This window comes from Orycteropus afer, unplaced genomic scaffold (genome assembly GCF_000298275.1).
Source record: "Orycteropus afer afer isolate SDZICR_OR568_19922 unplaced genomic scaffold, OryAfe1.0 scaffold00118, whole genome shotgun sequence".
NCBI lineage: Eukaryota > Metazoa > Chordata > Mammalia > Tubulidentata > Orycteropodidae > Orycteropus > Orycteropus afer.
The window spans coordinates 5,614,475-5,639,486 of NW_006921705.1; the positions used below are offsets into that span (position 1 = coordinate 5,614,475).

Genomic DNA, 25,012 nt, shown 5'->3' on the forward strand with positions numbered 1-25,012 from the left:
CATATAACTACAACAACAATAGCCATAGTCTTTGTAACTCCTACTTTGCTGTGAGCAACTAAGTACCTGACTGTTAAAGTTACCCACCTGGGATATTTCTGTTGAAGCAGTACAAACTAATCTGCAAAGTTCGCTCTCTCTCAGGTATGTGGAACTCTGATGTTGGGATTGGTTGGTTTTGACCACTCTGCCACGCTCAGAAGGACCCCTCCTAGAGGCAGAAGGAATCTCTCTGACTGCTGAGTGAGAGAGAAGTGCTTGCTGAGAGAGAGAGAGAGAGAGAGAGACGAGAGAGATGCACTTCAGAGAGAGAGATGTGCTACTGAAATAGACGGCTGGCTGAGAGAGATGACCGACTGAGAGATAGTCAGCTGAGAGAGACTGAGTGCATTCCTGAACTTGAATCATAGCCTGGTGCTTCCCTAATAAACCCCATAGTCTATGAGTTCTGTGTGGTCACTGCAGCAAATTATTGAGCCCAGCAGAGAAGTGGTGGGTGCTGTGAAAGGGATGGTTGGTATCAAGGTTGATAAGAGGCCTGTAGGGTAGTGGCATGTCTGGCCTCATAGGAACAGGCCTTGGGCTGCTGATGGTGATTCTGTCTTCCTCTTGTGTAGTTAGAGGAGGTCAAAAGATGCCACATCCTTGTCTCTTTTGCAATAACCTAGCCTTTTCTCTCTTTGTAACTCTTAATTCCCCATGTCTATAAATTTCAATACCCTATTTATTTAATTATTATATAATAATCATTATTATCCTTTCTACATTTTTTAAAAAATAACATCTAACATTCATATTGCATGTGTTACAAAAATATTTAATAAGGATAATACCAATCTCCAGATTATATAGGTTAAATGAATTCTACTTTCTAAAAACTCCCAACATGAAGACATCGATCTTAACAAGATGTGAAGGTGAGCAAACTAAATACATAAAACAAATGATTATGTTTTACACAGAATTAACAAAATGAGTATTTCTTACAACACTGTCCTCAGATAATAAATACTTTGTAAACAGACCAAAGGCAAAATCCCATCTAAGAGAGTCCTTTTGGTACATCTTATCTAAGGCTCCTTAGATTTCCTTTGAACCCATCATATAATGAATGAGGGATCTGGCATATAGGTGAGAAGGAATAGAAATAGTTTCAAATTTACCAAAGACTTTTATTTGGTCCCACAAATTATTAACTAGGAAAATATGGCATAGACTCATAAACTGCAAAGGAAACCCCAGAGAGAGGTTATCAACACATCAGCATCTACTCTGGGAATGGTCCATGGAAGCTTGGCTAGAGCTTAGTACCCACTATTGTAGGTGTGGCCCTGATGACTGGCAAGCTCATGAAGGCTAGATAGTCACCAAGTATGCAAAGATTGACTGGTACCTGAGAGAATAGGAGCCGAAATATATACAAACGCAAATAGAATATGGATGGGAGACCATCTGAAAGCAGTTTAGTAAGGCAAAACACACAATTTCTTCCCTCTCAGAAAGTGGGGAAAACACATGTGCGTGCATGGGCACACACACACAGACACACACACAAAGAATCAAAAAGAACCACAGAAATGATTACAGATTTGGAATATAAAATTCCCAAAGAACCAATAAAGGAAATGGAATTACTGCTCAGCATAGAGCAGATTGAATGAGGTTCATTAATTAATACTCTCCAGTTTACAAATTGGCACATTTGAGGAGGAAAACATCATGCCACCAATAATATTACTGATTTAAAATTTGTTAAATCAACTATTTGTTTCCACTCCATGTTTGGTGAAGTTGAAGAAGAAGGTAGATATAGCATGCAACAAGTAGAATTATGAGAATGATAATCCTGACAAGAAAAGTCATCACAGCTTTTGAATAGTATATATGTCACAAAGTCCACTAGATTAGGAGTGAAGGGACCTTTATTCTAGTGTTTCCTGCAATAAGTTAAACCAATGTGACTTTAAACAAATCACATACTCTCTCTAGACTCAGTTTTCTCATCTGTAAAATGAGCATATTGGGCCAATGTAAAAGTGTAATAATTATAAGTAAGGACTCAACATTCAAATTTTGCCTCTCCCACTTACTGTTTTTGTGATTTTAAAAATGCTTTGTGCTCGTTTGTTGTTTTCCCATCTGTAAAATGAGGATAATAATAGTAGCATCTTCATAGTATTATTTAGAGGATTAAATGAGTTAATATATGTAAAGCACTTCACACAGTTTCTGGCTCAATTAGGGTTAGTAGTTGTTGCTTCAGTTATTATGTGCAAGTAACAAAAGCTAGCTTTGACTGATTAAACAAAATGAATTTATTAAATAGTATTTGTTCACAGAAACTTTCAGTTTGGAGGAACAGTTTCAAGGCTAAGCTTTCAGGAATGAAAGCTAAAACCGTATTATAGATCTGACATAATAAAATATATTCATCATCATGGAGTGTTCAACACTAAAGTTGCACAATTGCAATTTTACTTTATTTTATTACAATCAGAATTGTCTGAGCCACAATGGAAGATAGAAAAGCAAGTATATAGCATTTTCATTCTAAATGAAAAGTCATTTAGTCCAGATTCCCAGATGTGTCAAAAGTTCAGATGTGAGGTGGCAAAATGGATCCAGTTCCTTCAACATTCACATTGACACTTAATTGCTAAGATGATTTATTGAAGAAAGTTATGTGGTTTTATCCCAGGTCGAAAAGACAGTATACCTAATCTCTTGAAGACCCTATGAAAGCTTAAATATCTGTGACAGAAGAAATTTCTGGACACTCTTGACATATAAACTGTGTGGATAGGTTTAGTGTCCAAAATTTAAATTAAAGCCTTTGGATTTATTCTCAAAATTGGGTCTTCAATTTTTAATTCACGTAATTGACTGTTTTCACTTATTATATGACTTTAGAGAGAGAAAATAGTTTCTAAGACTTCATTTGGAAACAAAAAAGTTCCCTGAGCTTAATGAACATTCTCTCGTGTAAAATAGAAATCTCTAATCTTTTTCTCTGAACTATTAATACATTTGTACTGTTAGGGGAGTGCATCCTTTGAGAAGGACATCAGCCAGGAGGAGAAAGAGCAATTATAACTGTACTTTATTTTAAACTCCTCAACTATAAAAATAGTGCCTGAAATACCAGCAATCCAGCGCCCAACTGTCCTTTCCTAGTAATGGACAGCTATTCTAGCTTCATGACTGACGCCAAGGCCTGTCTTAAATTGGCCTGGGCCTCCACCACTGGCGCATTCCAAGCCCAGCAGGAGGCTCACAGAATATCTCCCCCAGTGCGCGCACATTGAGACATCTCTGAACCCATCAGACTCTGCCATCAAAAAAAAAAAAAAAAAAATCTTCAGTAATTTTTTTCAAGTGTCCATAGAGACCCAATAAGTCTATTAATAACCTTTCCAGCCGAATCATTATGGCTTATAAGCAGATAAATCCTTCTATATACACAATAAGCACAAAACTGGTTGGTAACATATTTAGCAATTATAGCAAGAAAGGAAGTCTAAAGGAAAAATGTTTTAAAAGGTCATCTGTTGGTTGCCTGTTTATTTTCAAACATTCAGACAAAGTTTGTCAAATTAGAATTTCTGGAATAGCCACTTTTTCTGTATTATGCAATGAAAGTTTGTTGCCTCAACCTGAAAGGTAAGAATGCTTGCAAATTTATACTAAGTTTATTCCAGTGATCTATTGGAATATCCCCAGGTATTTTAAGTTATATAGAAATGGGTTCAGAAGATACATTATTACCCAAATGGAGAGAGAGTTGCCCCAGGGAGGTGGATGTTGAGCAATAGAAATATGTCTCTCCGAAAGCAACAGATGTGAGATATATTCTAAAGCTTGGTGTAATAAAGGTATTAAAAATTGGAAAAAAGAATAAATGCAGCAGACTTTGCTATCTAATGGTATGATAGATATTTTCAAAAAGTAAGAAGTATTTTAATGCCTGTAGTTGTTGAAATGACCAGATTTTCACATATTGAGGCAGTAAAATGTAGCCATTAATTTGATGGACTCTTAAGCCAAGAGGTCTGGCTTTGAATCCTGGTTCCTCCACTTCCCAACCACATAACCTGGGTGCATCTCAGTTTCTTCTTCTGGAAAATGAGGATAATAATAGCCTTTAAACCATGGGATTGTTGGGTAGATTAAAACATGTCTGACACATTGTTGGGAGGTGCTACATATTTAATTTTTGATTCATAGTACCTCATGTGACAGAGTAGAACTGTCCCAAAAGGTTATCTAAGCTGTAATCTTTTAAGGAATGAGCCCTGGTGGAACAGTGGTTAAATGCTTACCTGCTAACTGAAAAGTCAAAGGTTCAAACACACCAGCTACTCCATAGGAGAAAGTTGTGGCAGTCTGCTCCTGTAAAGACAGTTTGGAAAACCCTATGGAACAGTTCTACTCTGCCCTGTAGAGTCACTATGAGTTGGGATGATCTCAATGGCAATGGGTTTGGTTTGTTTGTTGTTGTGTGGCAGCTAATCTCTATAGGAGCAGATCACCATGTCTTTCTCCTGCAGAACAGATGTTTGGGTTCAAATTGCCAACCTTTTGGTTAGCAGCTCCACATTTAACCAATGCACCAACTAAGACTCCTTCTGCTATATTGGTATTATTAGGAAAGAGAGAAAGAAGAGGCCAGGGGAAGAGGGAGGGCGAGAGAGTAAGTGATAGGAAGAAAAGTGGGAAGGAAGGAAGGGAGGGAGGGAGGAAGGGAAGGAGGGAAGGAGAGAGGGAAGGAGGGAGGGAGGAATGAGAAAGCAAGCCTGTAATGTCCCTGAAAACATGAAATTTATATTTTTAGGAAATTTTTGGTTGAGCAATAGATCACTAAATTCTTAAGGATTTCCCTGCCCACCCCCTATAAGTATAAAACTTTTCATCTCTCATATATCTCAGTAATACCAAACATTTTGTTATTGGGTATCCCTGCATGAATATACAGTAAGAAAAAATATAAGAACTCTTGAGGCAAAAATTTAAATATTTAATACAAGATCAAAAACACTCAACTATTTGAAGTAAAAAGTTGGAACGGTAAGGTAGAATACCTACCTGACTTTTTTTTTTTTTTTTTCATTTATTTAAAGCAACATGGTATAAATCATTTGGAATAAAAAAGTGAGTCATGACAGTAGATATTTAAATACTGTGAACCAAAGAACATTTGTGCTAAAATCATAAATAATATAATTGCAAAATACTCAAGTTGCTATTCTCTATATAAAGATCTTTTTTTAGTTTGACTTCATATTGCTCCACCTTGATTTTAAACAACTGATTTACAAAACGTTGTCATTAAACAAATGACATATCATAACAATATACAAAGAAAAATATTTGGAAAAGCAGACTAAAGCATGTACCAACAACTATTTCTAAGGGTGCACAGTGGGATGCATTGGGGAAGTTTTCTTTTTACCTTTTTACATTTTTCTATTCTGTTCTTTTCAACAACATGCATAATTTATGGTATAAAACTTTGAAATGTCTTAGTTATAGAAGTTAGTAATAAATACTGACCTCTGGTCCCCTTATATCTTCCTTTCTTCAGAAATGCCAACAAAATATAATGAAAAAAGAGCTCTGGATGTGTTTAAGTGGAGAGTGTTTGGTTTACCTTTCCTAAACAAATTTATTACTCCAAATTAGTCATGGTGAATTAGGCCTGTACTTCACTTTGAGGGGGAGCTCTGGTGGTGTAGTGCCTAAGGCATTTGACTGCTAACCAGAAGGCTGGCAGTTCAAACCCACCAGCCACTCCTTGGAAGGAAAGTTGGTCAATCTACTTTCATAGTGATACCGCCTCAGAAACCCAAGGAGGGGTTGCTATGAGTCTCAGTCAACTCAATGGCAGCGAGTGAGTCACTTTGAGGTCTTAAAGTTACGTTTAGGTCCTTAATCTCTAGAACAACAAAGGTAGCACTGCAAAGAGACATGCTTCAATGCTATTTCTCCACCTGAAAAGCCATTAAAGTTACCCAGAGTTTGTTCAGACAAAGAAAAAAAAAACACAGTTAATTCCATTTGAACTGAGAACAGCTTTGTTCCCATAAAGAAGTTCAACATTAATAAGAGTCACTCATTCTCTTGTCAACGGTAGAAAGAGATTTCAGTCCCTCACTAGCTGCTACTCCCAAAATTAGCCCATCCACTCCTTTGAATGTTAATCCTCAGAACACTTGCATTTAGGTGACCACATTGCCTTGCTTGGCATAGGGAACAACCTAAATTCAGAAAATCAAGAAAAGAATGCATCACCAGTGAATGTGTACCAAGTCTAAGGCTTATGCCATGAATATTTTATGCATTATCTCCTTTAATCAAAAGCTGATATTATCCTCATTTTGATTATGAGGGAAGTGAGATTTGGACCAGTAAGACAAGTACCCAAAGTACACAACTATTGAGTTAGTGAATGATGGAGCCAAATCATCCAGCTCTAGCACCCTTCCCACCACACCATGTAGCCCACCACACCATGTAGCCCTCACATTAAATCAGAGCCCCTGACTCAAATAGCAGTCAGATCCCTCCATGATCAGACTTTGCCGACTTTGTATGACAACAAAAAACAAGAATAATCCTTTGTATCTGTCCAGAACTTTGTAAGTTTTCACAATATTCATCTCAAGCAAGTCTCTGAGGCACAAAGAATGGTTTTAAAACCCATGTAAAATAGACTTTAATTTTATCCTGTGATCAGTTAACTACAATAAATATGTTCCTTGTTATGAAAAGATTTTGAAAAATAACCTAGGAAATCAAACTAAAGATTCTATCATTCTCTTTTCTCCCTTACACACTTGCCCTCCACTCTGAATTTTCAGGAAAATGGACAAAGAAAATATGGTGGCCCCCCGCCTGGATGGGATGCTGCACCCCCAGAAAGGGGCTGTGAAATTTTTATTGGAAAACTTCCCCGAGATCTTTTTGAGGATGAACTTATACCATTATGTGAAAAGGTGAGTCTGAAATTAGTGTAGGTTTTCTTATTGTTCGAGAGAAAAATACTATTCTCTCTTCACTTTGCTTTCATTTCATTCTTCTTGATCATTAATAAGTTTTTTTCAAATTGTTGTTCTTCAATCATGGACAATGCTAAGAGCTTTCTAGCCAGTAGAGATTGTCTCTTTATCATCACTGCCTTTACTCAACTCTTTGTCTTGCTACTGAAAGCTTCAGCTGCCGATGCTAATTGACTTTCAAATCTGTTTCTCATTCTCCACCTCTCTACTAGCATACCCATCTCACTGAAATTTCATCTACCAATCTAGACTAACACTACAACCTACCTAAAATCTGATATTGCTCCTACTTGACATTTTAATATGGCTTTATAAGATACAACTCTTCCACATAAACAGAATGTATATGTTCATCAAGATCAAACATGTGCCTAAAAACCAACCAAACGCACTGCTGTTCAATCGGCCCATCCTTGGATTTCCGAGGCAGTATCACTATGGAAGTAGATTGCCCAACCTTCCTTCCGAGGAGTGGCTGCTGGGTTTGAATTGCCAGGCTTCTGGTTAGCAGTCAAATGCCTTAGGCACTACGCTACCAGAGCTCCTAAACATACATGTGCCTATAAGCATGAAATTTTCTTCTACAAATCTGAATTCCCCTTCTGGTTTAATGTATAAACAAGATTGTGAACTTGATTTCTCAAAGTCATCATATACTTAATAATGAATAAATATACCCACAGTTTCAATTCCAAGTGGAATTTTATTTCTAAATCCAAAATTAAAGAAGGAATAACTAAAAAAACTAACTCACTGCTGTCGAGTCAGATCCGACTCACAGCTACCCCTCCTTGGGTTTCCAAGGCAGTATCACTATAGAAGTAGATTCCCCATTCTTAACATTTATTCTCTATAATTTATCAAGTGATTCTCAGAAGCAACTACATGTCAGGAAATTTTTGTATAAAAGAGAGGTTAGCTATTTTTCCCCTAAATAGCAAATTAAGTGTGTGTGTGTGCGTGTGTGCATGCAAGCGTCTCTCTGTGTGTATCAACCTCAATTCAGAATTGCTCCAAAATTTACACACACAATCTCACTTGGCATATGGACAAATTATGAGGATTTAGTCCTATAAAAATCTCATGTACTGCACCTGAAACACAGGAATGAAACATGTTCGAACTCTTTCTCAATAAACCCAGAATAAATAGGTGGCCATCGCTAAATATCTTGGAATAGGCTGAGGGGGTGCTGAACCAAGGAGTAACCAACTACTAAAGTAATGTCATGTTTAATGACACCTCTTCTCCCTGCACATACCCATCACATCTCCTTGGGCCACCCCTTCTTGTAGCAGCCAGCTATAATAAAGTTCTCAATCTGGATTGCTTGAGAACAGTGGGGATGGGAGGTGGGAGTGGCATGTGGACCAGTAGAGCAGCTGCAGCCAGAGGAACAGGAAATGGAATTATTGGCCTTCCAACAATGGAATGTCTGTACTTATGTCATTTGTGTAAAAACTCTAAGCATTTGACTGCTAACCAGAAGGCTAGTGGTTCAAACCCACCAGCCACTCCTGGGTAGAAGATTGGGCAATCTACTTCCATAGTGATACCACCTCGGAAACTCAAGGAGGAGTCACTATGAGTCGGATCCCACTCGACGGCAGTGAGTTTGGTTTGTTTTTTTTCAATAGACTGACAAAATAACGAGACTCCCCAGTCATCCTCTGTAGCATGTCTTCTATGCTTATTTCAATGGTGAGGAGAAAAAAAAAAAACAGCTAAAATATTCATTTAGCAAGATTCCAAATGAATGTTCATTGTCTTTGTATTGAACATCAGTGGTAGAGCATAACCAATTAAGAATAAAAATTTGAAAACTCCAGAAGCTTAGTTTAGAAGGCAAGATAAAAATCAACCAAGAAAGTATTCTTCTCATGGTGAATGTATTTTTTAGGTCCCTTAAACATTGCATGAATCCTCAGATAACTGAATGGCAAGGGGTCACTTACTTTGTCAAAAATATATTCTGTTTAACTCAAGCTGAAGTGTTACTTGTACACATTTTCTTTATTGTACTTGACTTTTCCCATGAGTCAGATAACTGATCTGAACCCAGCATGAAAACATGAGAACCATTTCACATGGGTTGCAAATGCCAAATACTAGTAGGAGGCCGATTTTAGAACACTGTGTGTGTGTGTGTGCACATTGCATGCATATACTTCCACATGTTTGTTTGGAAGTGAAAACGTACAAATATGAATGATCTCTTTTCTGTTTCTTATAGATTGGTAACATTTATGAAATGAGAATGATGATGGATTTTAATGGCAACAATAGAGGTTATGCTTTTGTAACATTCTCAAATAAACAGGAAGCCAAGAATGCAATCAAGCAACTTAATAATTATGAAATTAGGTAAGAGCCATCTCTTCTAGATTAAAAATGAATCTTACGATGCAATTATATCTATTTTTCTGTCAAGCTTATCTACTGCAATGCATGCAAAAGATAGTCTAGTCAGAAAGAAAATAGGCTGGTTCTTTTTATAAAAATCAGTTTAATTAAATATCCTTTAATATCAACGTTAGATGAGGTCAAACTAAGTTCTGTGAAATGCCCAAAGAAACAAAATTTATATATCTATTTCATAAATATGCACTGAGTACTTTTTAGAATACTGGAAATATATCAAGGTGCTATATTTTTTGCTGTATTTGAGCCCACTGTTGCAGCCACTGTGTCAATCCATCAAATATATCAATATATTTCCTACTCTCATAATAAAGAGAGATAAATATACAAGCTTATTTAAAAGACTGTGGAAAAATACAACCAAGGTATGGGATAAAGCTGTGTGAGGAAGTAACTAACTTGGTGATATAAAGAAAATTCTCTCCAGGAACTGAAATTTGATCTTAGACTTGAATGAAAAGAATTACCATGACAATCAGACCTACAGAGAAAGAGAACAGCAAGTGCAGAGGCCTCAAAGTGAGAGCAAGCATAATATGTTAGAGGGACACAAAGACCAATGTGGCTGACCAAAGAAAATAGAGAAGAGGGTTGAGGCAGGGAGTTAGAGGGCCTTCTAAACCAGGATGAAGAATTCAGATTTTATACTAATAAAAGGGAAACTTATAGGAGAATTCTACTTAGATTTATGGGTTTATAAAATATAATTTTGCCTTCTGAGTGGTGAATGGACTACAGCAGGGTGCGAATTGAAAGATAGAAACCAGTTAGAAGTAGGGTAGATCTAGACAAGGGATGGTGCTGGTTGGATTAAGGGGTTAATAATGAAGATGTGGAAAGGGTCAGACCTGGAGTTATATTTTAGAGGCTCAATAGACAAGATTAGTTGCATATTGGATGTGAGTGAGAGGGAGAGAAAAGATTCAGGGAAGACATCTAGAATTTTGGCACAAATACCTGTGAATGTAGCAGTTTCAGTAAGAGATGGAAAAGACTAGGGAAATAAGAGAAAACATGTGAAGAGCATTTTACATTTACATGGAGCATTTTACGTTGGAGATGCACATTAGCCATCCCATGGGAGATGTGGAGGTAGTTGTTTGTGTTCTGTAGTTAGGAGAGAGGTCACAATTGGAACAAAAATATGTGAGTCAGTCAAATACAGTGTTTAAAACCATGACACTAGAAGAGGGTGCCAGCACCTAAGTGACCCTAATCAATAACCAATGTTTATAAATTAGAAATAGCACTAACCACATGAACTTTTCTGGGTTCTAAAACCTTCCTTGGAGAGGTAATGATTATAAATCAGGAAGACCTGTGCCACTTGGGAGAGAGATTAGTGCAGTGGTTATAAAGCAATAGCTCTGGAGTCATGCAGCCTTCATTTGAGTTCCCGTAAATAAGCTCTCTGCGCCTCAGTTTCCTCATCTGTATTACATAGGTGTTTACTGTGGGAATCTAATAAAGATTTTTAAATGCTTAACCTAGTGTTTGGAATGGTTGAGCTTTCATATATTGTTTTCATTAAGTGCTGCCAAGCCAGTTCTGACTTAGAGCGACCCTACCTGCATACAACAAAATGAAACACTACCTGGTCCTACACCATTCTCACAATTGTTGCTATATTTGAGCCCACTGTTACATCCACTGTGTCAATTCGTCAATATTACATCAAATCACATCAAGCCATCAATATTACATCAATTCTAAGTTGTAGCTTTACATCTATTTCCTTTTCTGAAATAGAAATGCATTTTTAAATTAATGATTTCTTCGATTTAAGGGAGTATATTGCCCACCATTATTTTTCTCCCACTTCTTAGAGGCCCCAAATAAGCCGTACATTATCCTTATAATTCTGTAAATCAATCAACTACTGGGTCATTTTTCTTTAACCCATTAGCCACAGGAAGATCAGTTGGATTTGGCTACTACTCGTGAGTTAGAGAGGTCCCTGGGTGGCTGAAAAGGTTAAGTGCTCAACTATTAGCCAAAAGGTTGGTGGTTTGAACACACCTGATGGTACCTCAGAAGACAGTCCTGGAGATCTGCTCCCAAAAGATCATATTTTGAAAACCCTAGTGAGCTCTGGTAGCATAGTGCCTAAGGCACTTGACTGCTAACCAGAAGGCTGATGGTTCACACCCACCAGCCACTCCTCAGAAGGAAGATGGGGCAATCTACTTCTGTAGTGATACTGCCTCAGAAACCCAAGGAGGGGTCCCTATGAGTCAGGTCTGACTTGACGGTACATAGCAACAAACAACAGCAACATGGAGCAGATCTACTCTCCAGATGTGGGGTGGCCATGAGTTGGAATGAACTCAACAGCAACTAACAACAGTGGCCTAGCCATTCAGTCTCAAGAAAGATTCTGAAGCAGGGCCAACTCTAGAATACAAAGTAAGTTCCTTGCTCACACATGCCTCATGGTCCTAAAAGAGCTTGGTATATGGAGGATTATTTGGAGTGTGGAAGAGCTGAGATCTAGCCCAGGATCCTTTGAGCTAATCTTTAACCTCTTTGAACATCATTTTTCTCATTAGCACCTAATCCAAAAATGCTGTTCTGAGCATCCATCATATAAAAGAATATTAAAATACTTTGCAAAGGGCTATACAAAGCTATATTTTAATATATCTTTTTAATATTACAGCTATATGATTTAAGGGATTGGAAGGTTCCCCGGCTCCTTGGTCTTTTCATGGAACTGGACATCCTAACAGTAAGGGCTATTCCCAAAATGGTTTTTGAGTTGAGATGAAAGCAAACTGGTTTTATAGGGGATTTAACAGGGTTTTCTACTTAACATGTATTACCTACTGGGAGCTCTCTATACTTTTTGAAAATAGAGGGGTATAAATAATTAATACAGTTTATTTCCCATGGTCATTGATAGTAATAGTGAGTCCTAGTTTCTTTATCTATAAAATAGAGATTAACAAACACCTTACTCAGAAGGATGTTATGAAAAATCAATGAGATAGTGCATGAAAAGCTCAGGCCTAACGCGCACAGGTGTTCTATAAATGTTTGCTGACAGTTATGATGGTGGTGGGACAGGAGAAGGGGAGGAAGAAAAGGAGAAATATAACTAGGAATTTGGGAAGAGAAAATAATTGACCAAGATCCCATTCAAAGTTCATGTTGGATGCCAGGAGCAAAGTGAAGGCACAGAGTGAATTTAAAAATTAGAGAGTATGGTTAATGAAATACGAAATAGCAGAATAGAGATACGCGAGTCAACCTCTCTTACTTACACTCTGCCATGGGCAGGCCTTCTGGAATGAGAACCTTCCTTGCAGAAAAGAAAATAACCTTCAATTTGCATTAAGCTACCACTTCTCCAGGGATGGAGACTCAACAGAAGGCACTTATCTGGAAAAGACCCATAACTGTCATATCATCATCCCCATCATCAAATATTCACCAAGCATCAGCTAAATGCCTGGCTTCTAGAGACATTAAAGTCATGCCAGCTTTTATGAGCTGGTTCTTTAAGTAATTCTGGGAAAGGTGCCTGATAAACCTCACAATTTAAAAATAGGATATGGAAACTCAAATTTCCCTTTGGTGTTAAGTATTACCTAACTGACTCCAAAACTATAAAAAATAATATAGTTTCTAAATTATATTTTTATGTGTAGTTAAAAAATACTGAAAGGTCACTTGTTGACTCTTCCCTCCCTACCCTTACCCCCCCAAAAAAAACATACCTTCCTGGATCAATATTCACTAGACTGCAATGTACCTGTTATGGATCTGATACATGGTTCTTAGTTCTTCAACAAAGAATCAGAGACTCGTAGGACAGTGACTCAATCCTAGTCAAAATGCCTGCCACACAACCAAGAGTGACAAGTTCCAAGATATCAGACAAACTCCCACTCACTTAGCTGAGAGCTTTATTTCATGATAGATGAATAATTTTTGGTAACAACAACAACGAAAAAAAAAAAAAACGAAAAAACAACTCATTGCCATTGAGTCAATTCTGACTCATGATAACTCACTTTGGGTTCCTGAGGCAGGAAATCTTTACAGAAGTAGAATGCCCAGTCTGCCTTCTGCTGAGTGGCTAGTGGGTTTGAACCACCAACCTTCTGGTTAGTAGTCAAATGTCTTAGACACTACGCCACCAGTGCTCATTTTATCCATTTTTTAATAATTGTGTTATTAAAGTCATATCAGCCTAATGCACAACACATGGAAAACATTTTAAAAAATGCAATGTAATAAAAGTGAAAAATTATTTTCCATAATCACATTTTCCAAAGATAACTACTCTGTTGACTTTAGTATCTATCTTTCCAGAATTTTGTATATATTTAATCAAAATTATCTTCTATTTATTTTACAGTTTTTAAAATATCAGCCTAGCAACATAATGTAAACTATTTTTCCTACCCAATAAACATTCTTCTACTTTACTATTTTGAATGAACGCATAGTATTTAAGATATAAATGCTTATCTTTGTACCAGTGATTCTCAACCAGGAGAGGGCATTCAGACAGATGAGAGTCATTTTTGGGTGGCCTCAAAAAAACAAACCAAACTCACTGCCATCGAGTCAATTCTGACTCATAGCAAACCCCTTTGGGTTTACAGAAGTAGATTGCCCAGACTTCCTTCCACAGAGTGGCTGGTGTGTTTGAACCACCAACCTTTTGGTTAGCAGTCAAATGCCTTAGGCACTATTCTACCAGAGCTCCTTTTTGGATGACCTACCCAACCCAATCCAACTCACTGTCATTGAATCAGATCCAACTCATAGTGACACCTCCTTGGGTTTCCAAGCAGTATCACTAGAGAAGTAGATTACCCAACCTTCCTTCCAAGGAGTTGGTGGTGGATTTGAACCATCAGCCTTCTGGTTAGCAGTCAAATGCCTTAAGCACTATGCCACCAGAGCTCCCTTGGATGACCTAGGGAGTGGCTATTCATAAGGCTTTCATTGGCCAATTCTTTGAGAAGTGGATGGTCCCTTCCCTCTTCCAAGTTGATGCTTTTGAGTTGTAGTATTGGCATAGAATACTGAAAGTACCATGGCTGCCAGAAGAATGAACAAATCTGTCTGGGAGGAAGGGCAGCCGGAATGTTCCTTGGAATTGAGAATGGCCAGACTTCATCTCACCAACTGTGGTCATGTTGTTAGAGGGGACCATTCCCTGGAGAAGTTTATCATGCTTGGTTAGGTGGAGGGTTAGCAAAAAAGGGGAAGGCCCTCAACAAGATGGATTGACACAATGGCTGCAATGATGGGTTCAGGCATAGCAAGGGTTGTGAGGCTGGTGCAGAACCAGCAGTGTTTCATCCTATTGTACATAAGGTCACTATGAGTCAGAGCTGACTCGACAACACCTAACAGCACAACAGCAGGGAGTGGCTATGGGCATTAAGTGCCCATAATATTGTACACAATGAAGAAATGCCCAAAGCCAGTATCACCTCAGCTAAGATATCCTAAATCAGTTCTTTACTGTGAATATATTCCTTCAATTTCCAATTTGAAGACTATTACAAGTATAATGAACATCCTTGCTCACTCATCTCTATTTCCTTAGGACACATTCATAGGGAAGGCATTATTTGGCCAAAGGTGCTCACTGAAGACTTTGGACACATTCTGCCAAATGTCTTCCAGAAAATGTTAAGTCTTTCCTCTGCTAATTAAAGCATACTACAACTTGTTAGTAAGCAACACTGCAAGTGAAAGAAACAAGGCATGAGAGCCCAAGGCCAGTTTTATACCTTAAAACTTATATAATTTTACTCAAATCACTTAATTTCTTGGAGTCTCAATTTCTTCATTTGTAAAATAGAAATAAACCACTCTGCCCATTTCACAAGCTCCTGTGTGAATCAAATAAAATAAGATGTAAACATGTGTTCAAGTGTAAGGGATGTTTTTAATAGAAATTATATTAGAACAGTTTCTCTATTTATCTGAAAAAGAAAGGGAGCATCAGGGGTTGCAAACTCAAATACCTCCAGAGACCAGGCATGAATAAAATGGGCCAAGAGTAAAGACAATGATTCTTGGTCACAGTATTGGTGGTACATTAGGGACTGGTGAAGACTGAAGAAAATTTGTGAATCCACAACTAAAGAGACTAGTAGATGCTACTCAGCTTCAGATAATTGTTTTCCTATAAAAATATAGAAGTAATGGACAGATTTTCCAATTTCTCAAAAGAAAACATAACTCTCCAAAACAGTGTTTTAAGCACTGTGGAGACCAAACACCCCACATTTGCAGACCAAATCTGGTCCAGGCCATACATTTTCTACCTATATTTTAAATCTGAATCACACAAGACTTCTCACCAATAAAAATGCCTACTCTTTTTTGCAGAAATGGGCGTCTCTTAGGAGTTTGTGCTAGTGTGGACAACTGCCGATTGTTTGTTGGGGGAATCCCAAAAAACAAAAAAAGAGAAGAAATCCTATCCGAGATGAAAAAAGTCACTGAAGGAGTTGTGGACGTCATTGTCTACCCAAGTGCTGCAGATAAAACCAAAAACCGGGGCTTCGCCTTTGTGGAGTATGAGAGTCATCGGGCAGCTGCCATGGCCAGAAGGAAACTGTTACCAGGTTTCTAACCCCCTCCTCAAAGATAACCTATCTCTACCCTACCCTGTCTGCTTCAGAATGCTGTGTTTATTAGCAAAGAAACACATACTTGTTCTTTATTTGCTCAATATCTTGGTTTATGTTGTATATTAAACTTGTCCTTATCCATCTCACAACATATTCAATTCCCTGATGTTTGCACAGCTTGGGTTCTGAAAAATGGCCATTCTCTGCATTGAAGCTAACTTACATTACCAGAGGAGCATTACATTATGTTAGCATCTTAAGGCACTGGAGAAGCCCAGTACTTTAAGCTATAGCACCCTAACAATGAATCCTAAAAGTAAAGAATCTTCTTTATAATAATAATTTTTGTATGCAGCTTTTGTTATTAGGCTTATTTGAAATAAGGCACATTATCTATTACAATGAAGAAATAATAAACCTTCAAGTGAGACATTATCCCAATGACTACCAAATAATATACTTTTATTATGACTTCCTAGTATCTAATATTTTCTAATTTGGAGGAAGAGAAATAATAGCTCTCCTTAGGAAAGAACCTTTGTTATCTTCTGCACCCATAGGATTGGTTCCATTTGGGCAATAACCATCGATTCCTGAGTCTGAAAGATTTCAGCATGCTACTGCCTCGATCAGTCTCAGATCAGTTTATGAAAAAAAATGGTTTTAAAGTCCTCAACTCATTCGAAAATATTCACTAAGATTTATATGAAGTAAAGTATTACTTTCCTAGAGCTGCTGTAAAAATGATCACAAACTTCATGAGTTAAAACAACAGAAATTTACTCTGTCACAATTCCAGAGACCAGAAGTCCCAAATCAAGGAGTTGGCAGGGTCATGCTTCCTTCAAAGGCTCCAGGAGAGAATCTTTACTTGTCCTGTCCAGATTCTGGTGGTCCCAGGCATCCTTAGCTTGTGACAGCAAAACTCCCAGTGTCTGCCTTCAGTCTTCACAGAGTCCTCTCCTCTGTGTCTGTCTAATCTCCCTCTGCCTCACTCTTACAAGTACACCTGTCAGATTTAAAATCCACAAAACTAATCCAGCATGATTTCATCTTGAGATCCCAAAGTTAATTACATCTACAAATACCATTTTTTCCAAATCAGATCACATTTGCAGGTAACAATGGTTAGGATTTCTACCTATCTTCTTGGAGACCACCATCTTTTTTGACCCATTATAATATTAAAATGAATTAATATTAAAATTATAAGACAATTTCAAATAATGATAGACTAGGCACATTGGGATCAAGTCTTCTTATGCACATTATGAGAGAGCCACCAGAAATAAAAACAAAATGCCCACAACAAAAACACCTAGATTATGTTTCCTTTGTACATGTTCTTAAAAACAAAGCAAACCAATAGAAATAGATAGGCTTAGCTCTGTAGAAGTTTTTAAAATTGAGAGATGGTGCCTGGGTTGGGCAGAGATTTTTTAATAATATTTTCATAAAATCAGCTTAAACTGAAAAATATGAGATAGCTTCAAAAAATGTTGACTCTACTAAAGAGATGACATCTTTCATGTTGTAACTTTTATGAACTGCTTCTTTATTCTATACTACCCAATGGTCAAGTCATTTGATTAATGGGCCCATAGAATCACTGAACTCCTCGAAAGGCATGCCTAGTCTCTCAGTAACCCAGACTTAACATTTTCTATTCTCTTCAACTCCTCTCTTCCCCAACACCAACAATTCTGCAATTGAAAATTCCCTGTATCCATCCTGTTCTCAGGCAACCACTGTGGTCTAAACACATGTATGTTCAGCCTGAGATTATTTTTCAAGAGAGCTCTGGTTGCATAGTGCCTAATGTATTTGACTGCTAACCAGAAGACTGGTAGTTCAAACCCACCAGCCACTCTTTGGAAGGAAGGTTGGGCAATCTACTTCCATAGTGATACTACCTCAGAAACCCAAGGAGGGGTCGCTATGAGATTATTTTTCAAGATCTCCTAATTCTTTTTCCCAACTCTACTCTCTTTTATACACTTCACACTCTGCTTAGTCCATAAACATTACCACGAAATTAATGTTTCCAAAATATGTCATCTTTTCAACAAGTGCTTGCAAGTATTAGGAATTCTGTTAAGACTAAATGATGTCACTCACTTGCCAGTTCAAGAATATTCACATAGCCCCAATTCTTCACAATCAGACTTGCTATCTTCTTTTTCCCAATGATAGTCCCCATATCAGGACAGACTCCTCGAGATCCTAATCACTTCAAAGCTCATTTCTGTCTCCTTTATTTGTAATACTGTATCCCTTACTGGAAAGACCTGTACCCTCTTCTCTGCTCACTCATGATCTTTAAAGCCTCATGTCAGTCACCACCTTCTTGAGAAACCACCACCACTATGCCAGCCAACAGTGAGCATTTTTCTCCCTCAACTGAGGGAGCCATTTATTACCACTAAAAACAATACGTACAATCATTTAGGGGTGGGGAGAATGACGACAACAGAGGGTCTAGAATGGGTGAAAATAGTTTTCAGGATGCAGACAACAAAAGTTCTTAAATAGGTTTCACCTCCCATAAAATTCCCATCTCTTTAAAGAACACAGCCTGCTGGTTCTGTCTATGTAACTTGAGCTGACTAGGTGGGGCAGGGGTGAGCAGCTGGGCCTCAGAAAGTATAAAACACTTATTATACTTCTACTCAAAGTCCTGACTTTTCCCTATGGCTTCCCTGTCCTGGATCTAACAATACAGGTGCTACCTACCTCTCTCCACTGCTATTCACCTTCAGCTGTGACACTTGAAGTCAGCCTCCTATTGCCATTTGAGTTGATTCCAACTCATAGCGACCCTTTAGGGCAGAGTAGAACTGCCCTATAGAATTCTAAGGCTGTGAATCTTCACGGAAACAGACTGCCTCACCTTTCTCTGGCGGGGTCACTGGTGGGTTCAAACTGCCGTCTTTTGGTTAACAGCCAAATGTATTAACCACTGCATCACCAGTGCTCCTTATTGGCCGAGGTGGTTTTTTTCAGCATGCCTCATCAGCAAACTACCAGCTGAAGCACAGCAGTGAATGAATCCACCAGGGAAAACTGTTTTATTTCCAGTGAGATCAGAGAGCAAAATCTATTATCCATTTGGACCAATTGACTTATTTAAGTCTCCACTGAAGACTCAACAACAACAAAGGTTTTCAGTAATTGGCAACCTTTGCAGAGCCAAGTTGTAAAGAATGAGGAGATCTTCAAGAAGCTTGATAAGCAAGGAACACAAGCAGCTTTTCCTTCTGAACTGATTCATAGTCGAGACAAAAAACTATTGTGAGAAGTGATGTAATTGCTCCCAAGCCACCCACCTCCTCTGTTAACAATGGCAACTCTCTCTTGAAAAAAAGGCATCTTTGCTGAGCTCTGTATGAAACAAAACAGTTGCATCCAACTCAAAGTCTATCAAAGGATGCTCAGAAAAAAAGTTTTAACAGTGCTTGGCATTATTTTAGGTTTAAATTCTCATACTCTAAATCAGTGATTCTCAAATTTAGCTTGCATAAAGATCACCTGGAAGACTTATTAAAACACAGATTGCTGGTCCCCACCCCTAGAGTTCATGATTTAGCTGGTCTAGCATGGGAATCTGGTAGCACAGTGCGTAAGGCACTTGTCTGCTAACCAGAAGGCTGGCAGTTCAAACCTACCAGCCACTTCTTGGAAGAAAGGTTGGGCAATCTACTTCTGCAGTGACACTGCCTTGGAAACCCAAGGAGGGGGAGGGTCTCTATGAGTCGGGTCCGACTCGATGGCACATAACAACAACAGCGTGGAACTAGAGGATTTGCATTTAGAACAAGTATCCAGGAAATGTTGATGCTTGTTGGTCTAGAACCAGTGATCTTATCAATGATTGCTCATCCTGGCAGTTACCTGGGGAGGTTTTTAAACACTACCACTGCCCAAACACAACCTCTTACCAACAAAATCTGCTGCTCTGGGATGTAGAGTTCAGTCACTCATGCTTTAACTTCTCTGGATGACTATTGTGCAGCTGAGCTGTGTGATCCCAAGCTAAATCAATCAGCTAATGATTTGAGAATTCACCTGCATGGGAGGTGACTAGGAACACTTGGAGAACTGCTCAGTCAATAAACATTCATTAAGCATCTACAACGTACCTTCTCTCTTCTAGATGACATGAGGAATTTCAAAAAGCAAAATACCTAACCACTGTACTCAGCATGTATTTGGGGAAAATAGACATACTTGAATGTAGAAAAAATATCAAGAAGAGAGTAAATTACTGAAGCCACCATTTAAAAGTGATAAAGTCCTTTATATGCATGATGTCTTTTCTTTTTGTAACAGCCTTATTAAGTAAGCATGACTATCATTCCAGGATCCTTGGTGGTGCAGTGGTTAAAGGCTCAGCTGCCAACCGAAAGGTCAGCAGTTGAAACGCAGTAACTGCTCCACAGTGGAAAGATTTACAGCCAATATCTGTAAAGATTTACAGCCTTGGATAGCCTATGGGGCAGTTTGAAATCAAGTTGACAGCACACAACATTATCATCCCAATTTTATAAATGAGCAAGTTGGTGCTTGGAAAGGTTATGTTTCCTAACCAGGAGCATTAGTTCACCAGAGCCTTCACAAAGATGTTTGTGAACAGCACTGCTTCCCATACTTCCTCTCACTTCTGTCCACCCTAGCCTTTTCTCAACTCCTGAGATCCACAAGTTTACCATAGTCTCAGACTGGGAACACAAAAGCCAACAGGCTAGTGCTTCTGAAATGAGGCTGCATGTTAGATTAACTGAGGAGCTTTTAAAAATTCTGATGTCCAAACCACTTCTATCAAAATTGGAGGGAGTAGTGGTTTCTGAAGCAGTATCTCTACAGAAGTCAATTGCCCAGTCTTCCTTCTGAGGAGTGGCTGTTGGGTTTGAACCACCAGCATTCTAGCTTGCAGTCAAATGCCTTAGGCACTATGCCACCATAGCTCCCATAGTGTCAGTTGTTGTTGTTGTTGTTATGTGCCATCGAGTCATACCTGACTCATAGCAACCCCTCCTTGGGATTCCGAGGCAGTATCACTACGGAAGTAGGATTGCCCAACCTTCCTTCCGAGGAGTGGCTGGTGGGTTTGAACCGCCAGCCGTCTGGTTAGCAGGCAAGTGTCTTAGCCACTATGCTACCAGAGTAGGAGCTGGTAAATCTTTAACAATGGCCCCCGAGGGAAAATCAAAGCCCTGATTTGTAGCATTAACTGATTTTCATAGTATTAATATTCCTATTGTGAGTCATCTCAAGCTACCACTGACTCACAAAGCTCTGAAAATTTAACTTTGTATTTTTGCAAGCCAGTAGGAGCTGGTTCCAACCCACCATTAGGTGAAGCCCAGTTATCAGTTTTTTTTTAAAGCTCTACCAGGTGGTTGTAACATGGGGTCAAGGTTGAAAACCACATGGCTACAGAAAACCAGAGCTACCTGGAAGCCTAAGGTATCTTGGGATAAAAGACAAATAACAAGGGTTATGTAAAGAATAAAGAGCCCTGGTGGCACAGTGGTTAAGCACTTGGCTACTAACTGGAAGGTTGGTGATTCAAGGCCACCAGTCACGATAGAGGACAAAGATGTAGCAGTCTACTTCCATCAAGATTGCAGCCTTGGAAATCCTATAGGGTTGCTGTGAGTTGGAATTGACTTGATGGCAAAGACTTCCATTATGGAAGGGAAAGGAAAGCAAGGGGAAGAGAGGAGGAGAGGAGGGAAAAGAATAAAAAGGAAGGACAGTGAAGAGAGTAACAGAGCAAACTAGCTTCTGAGATATAATACAGAATAAGGTAGCAACTAGATGAACAAGGAGGAGCCAGCCTCTCTAGGATGAGCTGATAACTCATTAGGTTTTGTTTATACTCCATTTGGATTTTAAGATGGCAACACCACAGTTGCTCTTATTGACTGCTTTTCAGTATTTGATTGAAAATAATGGCCTCTCATGTGTAATAATTAAGCAACCAAACCCTTACTGATACTGTACTAACAAATCCTGATTTTGTCAAGCTCTTTATTACTTCTAGGATATAGCTTGTTCCAAATGACTAATGAGAAACCAACTAGATTTCCAATCAAATTTAGAACTTGAATTATCCTTAACTCCCTTTTCAGCACCTCAGCATCAATACAGGCTGTGTAGGGATACAGGGTAGTCCCCAGGTGGTGCAAACAATTAACACGCTTGGCTGTTAACCAAAAGTGTGGAGGTTTGAGTCCACCTAGAGGTATTGCAAGAAGCCCTAGTGGCACAGTGCCTAGGGCATTTGCCTGCTAACCAGAAGGTTGGCCGTTCAAACCCACCAGCTGCTCCACAGAAGGAAGACAGAGCAATTTACTCATGTAAAGATTTATTGCCTTGGAAACCCAATGGGGGTCACTATGAGTTGGAATCAAATTGATGGCAGTGAGTTTGATTTGGTTTTGGTTTAGAGGCAGCCCAGAAGAAAGGCCTGGTAATCTATTTCCAAAACTTCATCCACTAAAAGCCCTATGCAGCACAGTTCTACTGTGACAGACTGAGTTGAAATCAGCTCAACAGCAACTCCGAAGAGGCAGGGGGAGGGGGGGGGTGTTTGATGAGTACACAGGTGCTGAGTCACAGAAAACAAAGAGGAGAGTTGGGGCAGGGAAACAGCTCTGGGCAAGCTATCCTCACTAAATTCACTTCCTCTTCTGTAAAATAAAGTGAGTCATTCCCCTTCCCACAAGAGTACTGTGAGAAGGAACTGAGTTAACACATGGGAAATACCATTGCAAGACACTCAATAAATTGTAACTATAGGAATATGAGAATACATTTAGTCATGGATACCAACTACCCTTTTAAGAAGAGTTAAGTTTCTCATCATAGACTCTTCCTGTCCTCATCATCTCTCTTCTTAATTTGGATATATTTTTTTTTTTCTTCAGATTCCCAAGTTGTCTATTCTCTGACAGAGAATTAGGATGAACAGTTGGCCTGAGCCCTGACCAGGTGTGAGGCTTAGAGCATAAACCAAGGGTGCTTGAGTCCTACCCAGACTTCCCTGAGTACTAATTTTTGGACAACTCAGTGGTGGTGACTAGCCAATGTAACAACACATGCCAACATGAGCAGATGCACTTCCTTGTGGCATTTTTAATGTCGGATGGAGTCAAGTTCTGTGTCTGAGCTCTAAATCCTTTCTTTTCCTCTCTCCTTCCATCATCTCCTCCTCAATCATTATCATCACACTATGGGAGGTGCCTCAATACCCAAACATGTGCACTACTGCCTCACTTCTGTTCCTTTTTAAACTATAGCCCAGTTCCCTAATGATAAGGAACCTCTAGTCACACTCAATTACATTCTAGCCAAATCTTATCTTTATTTAGAATGCCTCTTAAGCTCAGTAATCACCTCCTTTCATATTAATTGCCTTGCCCTTTCAGGGCCTCAAGCATTGTTTCAACTTAAAAGGCCATCAGTATGAATCAATATAGTATTGTCCTGATTTCTATGTAATTAATCATACTTGTAATCATTTTCATTAGGAAGAATTCAGTTATGGGGACATCCTATTGCAGTAGACTGGGCAGAGCCAGAAGTAGAGGTTGATGAAGACACAATGTCTTCAGTGAAAATCCTATACGTAAGAAATCTTATGCTGTCCACATCTGAAGAAATGATTGAGAAGGAATTCAACAATATTAAACCAGGTAGGACATGCCATGCAGGATTACTTTTTCAAAAAGTGGCTTAGATATATATTCTTTAAATAAGATAGCTTGTATTTATATCATCCTCTTAATTGCATGCAAACTACTTAAACCATATGCCTATCTTTGGATTAGAAAATATGGATATATACTCCTATAACATTTATCAGTGTTACAATACTACATTCATCTATGTGATTATTTACATCCCCAGGTTGTGCACAGTTTTTGCTAGACTGCTAACCTAAATGTTGGTGATTTAAATCCACCCAGCTGTACTGTGGAAGAGAAGGCCTGGCGATCCACTTCCATAAAGACTGTAGACAAGAAAACTCTATTGAATAATTTTACTCTGGAATACATGGGGTTTCCATGAGTCAAAATCGACTCAAAGCAAACTAACAACAACAACAAATGTGGTTATTTGACAAATGGATATTACTTCACTAAACTATAACCTCTGTGAGGTTTTTTTTCACTCCCATTGTTTCCTCCATCCTTGTCTCTGTGCCTGGAGCATACTAGATGCTAATAAATATTTATTAACTTAGTGAATCCATGGCTATAACTATAGGTCTGATGCAGAGTTATTCAACCTCAGCACTATTGAAATTTTGGGCCAGATAATTCTTAATTTGGGGGTTGTCCTGTGCATTGTATGAGGTTTAACAGGACCCAAGTCATAACAATCAAACAAATGTCTCCCACATATTGTCAAATGTACCCTGGGCAGCGGGGAGGAATTTCCCTAGTTAAGAACTGCTGGTCTAATGGAATATAATCGTGGCTCTAAGTACATAAATAAGAAGGTGACAATTAATTTTATAAAATTCATATGAGTGAAAAGGAAGAAAAAGAAAAAGAGGAAAAGTGGGGCTGGGGAGATAATTAGTCGCTACTCATCTTGTCAATGCTTTTTAGTGTCCATGCTAGGCGTCTAGGCTACAAGATACACTCCCCACCTCTTTCTTCTCCATGTAGGAGTTATGACTCTGAGACAGGTAAAGCGTTTCAAGAAACAAGGGCCAACTGAGCATTTCCCCAAGACTGTTCTGCTGAATATTAATTTCACCAACTGTTAGTCGATGCTACTGATAAAAGGAACACATGACAAAATGTGTTTACATACACCAGATTCAGCAATGTTGTTGTTGTTAAGTGCCGTCGAGTCGTTTCCGACTCATAGCGACCCTATGCACAGCAGAACGAAACACTGCCCGATCCCGCGCCA

General features: G+C 38.7%; 1 protein-coding gene across 1 annotated transcript in view; it reads left to right on the plus strand.

Annotated features, from left to right (window-relative positions):
• A1CF (APOBEC1 complementation factor) overlaps nt 1-25,012 on the plus strand; it is a 71,090-nt gene that overhangs the window by 13,529 nt on the left and 32,549 nt on the right. Inside the window, exons 2-5 of the mRNA XM_007944025.2 lie at nt 6,858-6,992; nt 9,289-9,419; nt 15,837-16,075; nt 23,617-23,781. Of these exons, the coding sequence (XP_007942216.1) occupies nt 6,858-6,992; nt 9,289-9,419; nt 15,837-16,075; nt 23,617-23,781 (670 nt within the window). The remainder of the gene's footprint in view (nt 1-6,857; nt 6,993-9,288; nt 9,420-15,836; nt 16,076-23,616; nt 23,782-25,012) is intronic.